Source organism: Pinus tabuliformis, chromosome 2_1 (assembly GCF_031772625.1).
Source record: "Pinus tabuliformis cultivar Carrire ecotype Pingquan chromosome 2_1, CPIR1, whole genome shotgun sequence".
NCBI classification, from domain to species: Eukaryota; Viridiplantae; Streptophyta; class Pinopsida; order Pinales; family Pinaceae; genus Pinus; species Pinus tabuliformis.
In genome coordinates, this window is record NC_142299.1 from 159,971,037 (window position 1) to 159,981,996 (window position 10,960).

General features: G+C 41.1%; 1 protein-coding gene across 1 annotated transcript; it reads right to left on the bottom strand.

Annotated features, from left to right (window-relative positions):
• Window positions 1–3,529: 3,529 nt before the first annotated feature.
• On the bottom strand, window positions 3,530–9,513 carry LOC149199216 (uncharacterized). Its single transcript, XM_089400488.1, has 3 exons — window positions 8,241–9,513; window positions 6,831–8,070; window positions 3,530–3,842 (listed from the first exon to the last, which is right to left on the bottom strand). The coding sequence occupies exons 1-3, from the start codon at window positions 9,511–9,513 to the stop codon at window positions 3,530–3,532; spliced, it is 2,826 nt and encodes a 941-aa protein (XP_089256614.1).
• Window positions 9,514–10,960: the final 1,447 nt, after the last annotated feature.

Consider the following 10,960-nt stretch of genomic DNA (forward strand, 5'->3'; position numbering starts at 1 on the left):
GGCAAAGTTGTCCATCATCATGTTCCTTTGTCGCTCGAGGGCTTCTTCGAGCAATATTTTGATAGGATCTCCTTCCCCCTCATATTTCTTTTCTTTTATGACAGGAGATTGTCGGGATTTGCGAGGCTGGTCTTAAAAAGGTTCGACCAGTACAAGCCCTAACTCCTTATATCCTGACCTCGTTTGGGACATGCAGAGAAAAGCAAAGAAAGAGAAGACCTCTTTGATACCACTGATCTGAATTTAAACATGAATGCAACAAATTACAGATATAACCATAAACACAAAGATACAGTGGAAATAACACTTCATTTCACTAATATCAAATATAGAAATATGCTTACAAATAGAATGGAAATAAGACTAACTCGAGCAATGGTGGCTTATCTTTGAGAAGAGATGTGGTGGCTACATGCCTCTGAACTGTGTTACAATGAGGCTCAATGGCCTATTTATTATTGAAAAACATGAGAAAACCCTAAACAACCAAAACCCTAACCCCAGGAGATGAAACGATAAGAGTTTATGGACCCCGTTGGGGTTAGTTGGGCAGCCAACTTCCTGGGGTCGTAACTTGGTCACATTATCTTTATTTGGTGTGTAAGATACCTTGTTGGAAAGGTCTCTCCGAGTACTATAGGTTTTTCCACAGGCCCCTACCAATAGCTATGGGCCTGCAGCAGACCTCAAAAAAACATTGTTTATGGGGTCAAAACTGCTTTGGAAGTTCAAGACCTGAAAAACTGCTAAAAATAGTAAATGCTGAAATAAACAAGGAAACAATTGAAACTGATTGAAGGTCTAGGTGGAATAGGTGGGTGGCCACCAATATCCACCTGCATGATGCAATGCGTGCGGTGAGGAGTAGGTGTATGTGTATGTACCATTGTTGCAAATTAAATAATAAAGAAACACATTCTAATTCGATATTATTGTTATATACAATGAATTTATTTTCTATTCTTTAAGTTTTGATTGAAATGACCCTAAATATATATGTGTATTATTTGATTCATTTCTTAGTGGTTTTTCACCTGTATTAGTTGCAACCCTGAAGATTGAGGGCAACAAGGATAGATGAGACAAAATGATTTATTACAACCATTAAACTTGAAAGTATGTCTCCTACCTAGTAGATTAGTAATTACCTTGTTTGCATTCATTTTTGGGCTACTGTCTTGAGTTTCTTATGTATATTTTACTAAGTTTTTCAACCTTGACCATAATAGACTTGCTTTGAGCAATGATAGTAGACCATATAGATAAAATTATTAATACAATGTTTCATTAAACATGTGAATCATCATGAGAGTGCATGTGAAAAGTGGCCACGAGTTCTCACCATTATTAGACCTAGTGAATTAATTCTTGAGGTCAAACGAAAATATAAGGAATTTAGTCATTATTAATTAATAATTGATCAACCATACCATCACAACAAACAACGACTTTGAAAGTCTAACAAAACATTTTGATTAGAATAAAATATTTGTATTTACATTTATAGAGAAATTGTACAAATTATGGAACCAAGAACACAAAATATTAAATTTACAATGTTGATGTCCTTTATTTCAAAGATCTCTCAACTTGACATATTTATTTTTTGGTGATGTTCTACAACCTTCTTAATATAGCTACATATTTTTTTGTTAGCAAATGTTGGGATGTGTTATATTTTTTTCATGACTTATATGCACCACGAACAAAGGGGGGTCCCGATGGGGTGACTGAGGTTGGGTTGTTCAGGGTTGTTCATCCCCCAACATGGGGTTTGGTGCAACACCTTGAAATAAATTTTCAGTGCAATGTTTTTTGTATGTTTTTGGTGGTTTTCGGCCCACGGTTTTGATAAAAGCAATTTTGTGGTGCATGATGGTTGTTCCCATGGTTTTGTAGTTTCATTTATGGAACCACAGTTGGATTGGTTGTTCATATGCTATGGGATATATATTGTATTGTAATATTATACTGAAAATATAATTTATAAAAAAAAACTTCTTGTTTTTCCCAGATTCGGGTTTCCAAGTTAAAATCTCTATATAAATTTGTGTGTTTTCCCTTGTATCTTTTTTGTTTTATTGAGAATGTGTTTTTTGTTTAGGTTTAAAAATTATAGAAAACTCTACCAATGCTCTAAACTACTCAAATTTTCATGATGCACTGTGTCTTATTTTTTTATACATAAGGCAATGTATCATCACATACATCATTATGGTCATCTTCTTGATGTTTACAAAGTAAACATAGACTACTCAAATTTTCATGATGCTATATGTCTTGATTTTTATACATAAGGCAATGTATCATCACATACATCATTATGATCATCTTCTTGATGTTTACAAAGTAAACATAGATATTCTTTTATGTTTATATTTTTCCATCTCCCTATTTCAAATACTAGAAATAGAAATTAATTTTAATTATCAAATTAAATATTTTTTTATAGTTAAATATTTTCTCCAAACATAATTTTTTTTTTTTTTGTAAGCTACAGTATGACCTTTTCTATTATATACAGCCACAATAAAATATACATTCGCTGGTGACCTCAACCCGCCCCAGAGGGAAACCGGGTCTGTTGGTCACCCAAAGTCTGAGAATATCAACTTGACAACTTAGCAGGTGCATCAACATGTTTAAACCCAGAGCAACACCCTATCTATATTCTATCTCTAAATGCCTAGCATCGCTTACATATCAAAACTTGCCCATACAACACTCTATCTACATTCCATCTCTAAATGCCTATCTTCGCTTATATATCAAAACTTGCCCATACAAGCCGGTTCTCTAATGCCTAGAAGAAAAATCAAAATGATAACAGAGCAAAACATTCAGTCTACCATGATTTCTTGCTTGATTTCCTCCTCACGCTGCGCGTTGGTTATCTCCATTCTACTGTCCTGTTTCCGGATCATAAGCTACAGATTGTTTATCTCCTTTTCCATATTCGGAAGGCCTTGAGCTATCTCTGTTATCTCTACGGTGACCTGCTCCATTGCTTTGGCTAACAGATGTTTCACAACCCAGTACATGTGCAGTGCTTGCTTATATAACGATAGGCGTCCTCTTGTATTCCCAGGGTCCGGGATGAGGATGTTCCATTCCTCCATTTCTGGATCCGAGGGCTCTTCCAGGACTTTATTTTCCAGAGCATATATAATCCTTCTAATTTCCTCATTGGTTCCTTTGATATATGCTTTCTCTGCTTCCTAAGCGATCTGCTCTGAGGAACGTCGTCCTCTTTTCTGTTGGTTCGTAGCTGGTGTCTCTGACTCGTAATGGTCCTCTTGCCATGTTCTACCGCGACCCCTGCGCCTCCTTCCTTTTCCTCTTCTGGAAGGTCTGCCCCTATTGTTTTTTTTTGGACAATAACGGTTATATTGAAATGGGCGGTAAACCAGCTACCGCATGCTTTACAAGTCTGAAGAGTCCATTACAGAGAATAGAGGAATATGTGAAAATGCAGATCCAAGCCGAGAGAAATGCAGGTCAAATCAAGGTTCTGAGCTGATGAGATAAACTACTTCTGCGTGTTGAAGGCTGTAGATGAGATGACGCCTCCTGCAAAGTCCTCAAGCGGATCATGAGCTAACTGTATATCAATTTTCGCTTCAGATGGGCTGCCTGCGAATCTGTGATGAACCGTTTCAGCAGACTTCCTTGGCACAAGACTTCCACAACTGGAATTGCCAACGCAGAGAATGGGAGGATTCGCAGATGCTGTTTCCCGGGGAAGACCGGCTCTGAAGTTTCTGGTCCAATCCGGCAGAAGAGATAGACAGAGGGAAATCGAAACTGAGCTTGGATACGCCCATTTGGAATCTTTAAATTCGCTGGGGAGACAGAGACAAATCAAATAACAGAGAGCATACTCGGAAACTGGATTCAACTTTGGGTGGTCTGGTTACAAGATTGATTTAACAGAGAGCTCCTATTTCAATTAGGAATGGAGGGTCGAACAGGAAATTTAAGGAATTGAGCAAGATGATTCAGTTGAGTTTATTACCAGGGATCTTCGAGAGCAGAGGACACCAAGGTTGGCTTCATTATCAGCTAGGGAGTTGAGGTTCCTTAAGATATGAAAGAAAGATATTCTGTTGAATTTAGGGAGCAGAAGTCTGATTTTCCTAATGATAGAGGCTAACTGAACCTGGTGAGAGTTCTTAGGACGAAGCATGGCCTGGATGATGAGTCTTGAGTCTCCGAAGACTGCTAGAGAAAGGATATTTCTTTTGATCGCCTGTGTCAGCCCTTGCCACAATGCCAAAGCCTCCGCTCTGTTGTTAGTTTCAATTCCTAGACCCCAATGGAATCTCAGATCAGGAAAGCCTCCAGGACTCAATAGAACTCCCCCACTGCCAGCGGCCCCAGGGTTTCCTTTAGAAGCCCCATCGAAGAATAAACAATGCTCTTCCAAGGCCGATCTCCACTTGATAAACTCTTGTTCTTCCAGCCTGATCTCCCAGCTGGAATGAGCGGGGACAGATTGAGGGGGCCTTTCCTTTAGCTTTGGAACTAATTCTTTAAACCAATTCTCTTCTTCTATGAGCAATCTTGTTTCATTCCTTGATGTAGCGTTGGCTTCCAGAGCTTCTCCCAACAAAGCCTTTATTTTAGAGATAACTCTTATTGTAGTGCAACTTTCTTCTCGAAAAATTCTGTTGTTTCTTTCCAACCATAATTTCCAACAAATAAACTTAGGGATCCACATCCAGCTGGTTTTGAGGAGACTTTTGTTTTTAAGACAGAAGGGAGATAAGCTGGCCCAGGTTCTGAACAAGGCAGGAATGTTGTCTGGGAGAGAGAGGATAGTGGGCTCTAACAGTAGCACCCCCCTCCAGACTTCGTGGGCAAAGGGGCATAGCAGCAACAGATGATTGGTAGTTTCTTCATCAGATCTACAGAGGGGACATCTAGAAGGTCCTTCCATTCCTCTTCTTCTCAAATTATCTCTGGTGAGGATGCTTTGATGTGCCACGGTCCAACAGAAGAAGTCTATTTTTGGTAGAGCTGGAAAGTCCCATATAAATTTCCATTGGGCCGGATTTGGAGGAACATGGGGAGCAGCCATAATTCTTTTGTAACCTTCAACAACAGTATAATGGCCAGATATGGACCCCCAGCCTCTTTTGTCTTTAGCATTGGCTTTTGAAGGAGATTTTCCTTGGAGCATATCTAGAAGTAAAGAGGCTCCCCCCTGCAGCATTATGGGGATCTCCCCTAGATTCCACCCATCCCAGGTTCTGTCAGGAGCTTCTTTCCAATTCGAAATGTCCCACAATGTGTGCAGATTACGAGACTGAAGCCAATCTTTAATGTTTGCAAGACCATTCACCTGCTTCATTGGTTGGTCATCCAAGATTGAATCATCCCACATATTGATTTTCCTTCCATTGCCAGGGATCCAATATAGGTGTTGGCTGAATTGCTCCCTTGCCGCATTGCAAAGATTGAATATTGGTGAACCTTTTAGAGTTCTTGGGGGATTATCCAGGCATCTCAATCGCTGCCCATGGAAGTATTTCTTCCAAATAACTCTTTTACTCCAGCTAGTTTTTCCAGAGACTAAATTCCATAGGATCTTGGCTCCCAAAGCAAAATTTTGAGCAGCCAAATTGCGCAGCTGGAGGCCTCCTTCCTAAAATGGACTCTTGAGAATTTCCCAGCTCACTAAATGGATTCTTCTGTCATTGTTATTCCCACCTTCCCACAGAAATCTTCTCAACAGGCTATCTAACTTACTAAGAATGGTTTTTGGGGCAAGGAGGATTGAGTTTTGGAATAGAGGCATGCTTATTAGGACCGATTTCATGAGGATGAGTTTCCCTGCGTTGTTCAACCATGAGGCACCCCAGGCTTGGATTCTATTCTTTATTTTGTCAAGCAGCGACAGCCAGTGAGCAATTTTAGGCTTAATTTTGAAGATTGGTATCCCGAGATATTTAAAAGACTCCCAATTTTGGATTCCTTCCATTTCTAAAAGTCTTGCTATGTCAGACAGTTCTTTAGTCGAACAGTTCCAGCCATAGATGGAGCATTTTCTATAATTGATCTTGCTGCCCGAGATCAGCCTGTAAATGTCCAGTTCCCTCTTGAAATGTCTGGCATAAATCAAGCTGGCTCCTCCAAGCAGCAGAGTGTCGTCAGCAAATTGGGCATGATTAATGTCTTTCACCTTGTGAGTAGTTCTGATGCCAGGAAGTGTTTGAATTTGCTGATTATGATCTAGTTGGAAGCTTAGCACCGAGGCTTGGATAGCATATAGGAGCGGAGACAAAGGGCATCCCTGTCTCAGGCCCCTAGAAGCTTGGAAGAAATCAGTAGAACGGCCATTAACCAAGGGCGCAATCCAAGGCGAGGCAATACAGGCTTTCACCCAGTTGATGAAGTTTGTTGAAAAGCCTAGCTTCTTCATCACAACAAACAGAAATTCATGTCTCACCCTGTCAAATGCGTTAGCCAAATCGAGCTTAATCACCATGCCTTTCTCCTTTCTTTGGCAAATAGAGTGGACGACTTCTTGGACCAGCACAATATTATCCAAAATCTTTCTGCCTTTTATGAATCCGCCTTGATTTTCAGGGATGATGTCTGGCAAGATGTTTTTCAGCCTGTTGGCTATTATTTTGGAGACCAATTTATAGCTGGAATTACACAAAGATATTGGCCTAAATCTGCTAAAGTCAGAGGTGCCTTTCTCTTTTGGGATCAGAGCAAGGAAGGCTGAGTTGATCCCACCACCTATCTTTACACAATTCTGGGATTTTCTGACCATCCTCAGAAGATCGTTTTTGATTATTGACCAGCAAGTCAGGAAGAACCTGACAGAGAACCCATCTGGCCCTGGGGCTTTATCGGGCTCCATATTATTCAATGCCTCCTCAAGCTCTTCCATACTGATCGGGGCTGTCAGCATATCGTTATCCGATTCCTTGACACAATTGGGAATTAAATTGAACGGATAAGAGTGGGGATCAATATCTGGATCTTCAGGAGCCGAATACAGGTCTTGGAAGAAGGAGTATGCAGCTCTCTTGATGCCTTCGAAATCCTTGATCACAGTATTCTGGTGTTGGATCTCTGAGACTGATTTGAAGTTCTTTCGGGCTTCCGCTTGCTTATGAAAGAAGCTGGTGTTCTTATCGCCGGATTTCAGCCAGAGCATCCTAGACTTCTGCCGCCAAAACTCTTCCTCCTCCCTGCTTGATCTATGAACCTCTTTTTGGAGCTCAACTTCTTTTAGTAGCATACCTTGAGAAATAGGGTTTTGCGCCATTTCTATTTGATGAGCAGCAAGCTTATTTGTATTTTCTTTTCTTTTGGATGTGGGGGTTTGCAGTCTTTTAGCCCAGTCTTTTAGATTTCTTTTTAGAATCCTGATTTTCTCTTCCCACACAAAGAAAGGAGAGCCATGGACGGGCCTATTCCAAGAGTCGGAGACCACATCTTGAAAGCCTTCTTGCTGGATCCACAAAGGGCTGAACCGGAAAGGGATGGGGCCAAGATTGCAGTCAAGAGAAAGTTCGAGAAGAATTGGCTTATGATCAGAGGTGAGATTTGGGAGAATTTTAGAGGATGCCATAAGACCGCTGGTTAGGAAGGAAGAATGGACAAGAAATCTGTCCAGACGGGCAACAATATGATTGGGGCCTGTTCTTTTATTGGACCAAGTGAATTTTCCTGAAGAAGGTTTAATATCCTCCAGGTCCCAGCCCAGCATTATGTCTTCAACCCATTCTCTGGCAGGATCCCTGACAATGGAACCTCCCTTTTTCTCATCAATATCAAGGGTGACATTAAGGTCACCTGCAATTATGATATTCTCGGGGTTTTGCTCTAAAAGAAATGTATGAAGCGAATTCCAGCAGATTTTTTTCTCACTTGACAAAACAGGAGCATAAACATTAAACATACTTACTTGCTGACCAGAACCCTTGTGAAGAAGCTGAGTGAAGAGCCAGTGAGGGCTGCTTTTTTCTTGAATAAAGTCATATATGGTGCTGTTCCAGAAGGTGGCTATTCCACCAGAGGCACCTCTTGCACTAACCGCTTTTCCATGGCCTTTGTTCCAAAAAGTTTTACTAGATTTGAGGAGGGAAAGATCCTCCAACTTTGTCTCCTGGATTAGGAGGATTTCAGGCGAGTATATTCTCACTAAATCTTTCAGGGCTTCCTCTTTCGACCTGCTGCCTAAACCTCTGCAGTTCTAGGAGACGTATTTCATTATTTACTTTTGTGGGGAGAGGAGGCTCCCATTGGAGCCTTGTTGCTTTTGCGTCCAGATCTGGTATTCATCATTGATTTGAGAGTTTTTTGGGATCCCTGGAGGACATCTTTGTAAGTTTCTTCCTCCCTCTGTTTCTTCTTGGATTTCCGTCCTCTAGTCGTCTTGATTGGAGTGGCCAACGAATTGTCAGATTCAGAATCTCTCTCTTCTGAATCGCCTTCAGAGTCTGAGCCTAGGCTAATGTGTTCTTCATTGCCTTCGTTTCCTCTCTGATACTCCTCTGGTGTGGGAACTGTTGATTCTACTGCATTTGTTTTTCCTTGTTTCTCCTTATTTCCGGTTTCTTCTTGGTTCTCCTTATCACCCATCTTTTCTCCAGATGGAGATCCGTCTTTGGCAGCAACGGCTTTTGGGTTGATGTGAGGATTTCCCAATGGGGCGGAAGGTTTCTGTCTGGAAGGTTTTGGGATAGCTTTTCCCTTTCTGATTTCTTTCCAACCTTCTTCTTCAACTGTGTTCCCTGATGGGGCTTTTGGGCAGTTTCTCTGGAAGTGTCCATGCTCATGACAAGTTCGACATTTGAAAGGCAGTTGCTCGTAGTCCAACTTCTGGTAGTGCTGCCATTCTCCAACTTTGAGTTTAATCGCTTCTGGTAGCCCGGCTTCCAGATCAACTTCTACGCAGATTCTAGCACAAGTATATTGACCCTTGTGATCAGCTTTGTCAATAAATCGACCCAGCCCATTACCGATCTTCTGCAGAGATTGATAGCTCCAACAATGGAGAGGGAGATTGGGTAAACGAACCCAGACCGGCGCCTCCTTAGGGACATCAACAGATGTATCAAAATCAGGACTCCATTTATTGAGATACAGTCCCTGATTTCCCATAAAGTACGGCCCGTTTCTGAAAACCAGGTCGCGATCTTCCTTGGTGGTAAATTCAAAAATGAAATAGCCTCGCCCTACAGCATAACAAATCACATTATTTTCCAGCTGCGGTCTCCAGTTTCGTTGTATCCAATCGTCCGTGGTCTTAGTGGACGGCCAACGGCCCATAAACTGCCCTACCAGGCCTCTGTCAGACAACGCAAGAGCTATTTTAATCGATTGCTCCTCTGGGAGTGCTATCTCTGGGATTTCGTCAAGCTTTTTAATGAATTTTGGGATTTCAATATGCTGATGCTGCTTCCCTTTCTGTGTTAACAGCCTTCTAAAGGGATCTGCAGAGGAATGAGGAGGGGTGGGAGCAGACTCCCCACCCCCGGGACCGCTCATGGCAGCGTCCAAGAACTTGTCGGCGGCAACCTACAGGCGTTTTCAGCAGCAGCGCGCGCGCTCGTAGGTCTTCAGAATTATTAGATTTCTATATTCTCTGCCCCTATTGTTACTCCTGCTGTTTTGCCCTATTTCAAAAGTCACCTTCGCCCTACACTCTTCCTTCCCGGTCTCCATTTTCCCTTCCCTGCAATTTCCTTCTTCTTCCTCCGTTCGCTCCTGCTCCCTCCGTATATTCCTCACCTCCCCCTCCTTTGACAACGTTTCCTTCCTACCTCCCTCCGCCATACCTTCTTGCTTTCTTCTGAGACAATGCCCAGGGTCCCTCTGCCAACCTGCTTCACTCTTCGCCACCTTTCCAAACTTCAGATTGTCAGTCTCTCTGCCTGCTCCTGCTCTTGTAGATATACCGCCACCTATCCCTTGCTGCATCAGTTGGTCGCCGCCGTTCTTCTCCCCTGCTGTTTCCATAATTTTCCCAGTTTCTTGTCTTGGTTTGCGGTCTCCTCTGCATGCCGTCGCTGCCAGCCTTAAAATGATTTCCTTGAGGTGTGGCGAATGCTGCCTTGTACTACACCCCATCATAACCTTATGCTTTCCACCTTTCTCCACCCTGATCGGGGTCTCCAAACATAATATTATTAATATGTTAGCAATCATTAAATTAATTTCATTTGATAAAACATTCTTTTATAGTAAATTTGGAATGATAAATATTTCTTTTAATTTCTAAATATTTAATTCATTTTCCTATATCATCATATTCAACCTCTCCTAAAATACAATATGGTATATCCATACCCAGAAAGAGTGAAAATATCTTTTGTTTATAGGATTAATAAAGGGAAATATGAATTTAATAATGGTAATGAGTGATCACAATTATGATATATAAATAAAGTGGAAAGAAATTCTTAGTTGTAAATTATAAATTGAATAAAAAGAGATTTCTAAATATCTTTTTATTGGATTATATTTCACATTTTTTTAATTCATTTACCATGAGTGATCACAAATATGATATATAAGAGCTAAAGGTTCCTCTTGATTTAAGAGCTGCTGCTATAAGGCTATACGAGAATGTAATTGCCAAGCTAAAGAACAATGAGGGGTGGTCAAAAGATATTAAGTGTAACATCAGAGTTAAACAAGGTTGCCCCCTCTCCCCTACTCTATTTGACATTTACATCGATAAGCTCGAAGGTTATTTAGAAGAAGCAGGATGTGGTGGCACAATCTTAGCTGGGATAGTCATTATCCTTCTTCTCTATGATGACGATATTGTTCTTCTGGCAAGGTGCCCTTCTGATCTTGATAAGCAACTCAAGCTTCTTAAGGATTTCTGCTCTACCATGGGTATGACTGTCAACACAGACAAAACAAAAGTTATGATTATCAAATCTAAAAAGGACACTTGCGCTAATTTTACGTATGACAATAATAAATT

Coding starts and splice junctions, on each gene's coding strand:
- LOC149199216 (XM_089400488.1), bottom strand. CDS start 9,513: ATGAGCGGTCCCGGGGGTGGGGAGTCTGCTCCCACCCCTCCTCATTCC. Junction 8,071..8,240: donor AGCCTCCTCTCCCCACAAAA/GTAAATAATGAA, acceptor TTTGGAACAAAG/GCCATGGAAAAGCGGTTAGT. Junction 3,843..6,830: donor CCAGATGGGTTCTCTGTCAG/GTTCTTCCTGAC, acceptor CTGTCTCCCCAG/CGAATTTAAAGATTCCAAAT.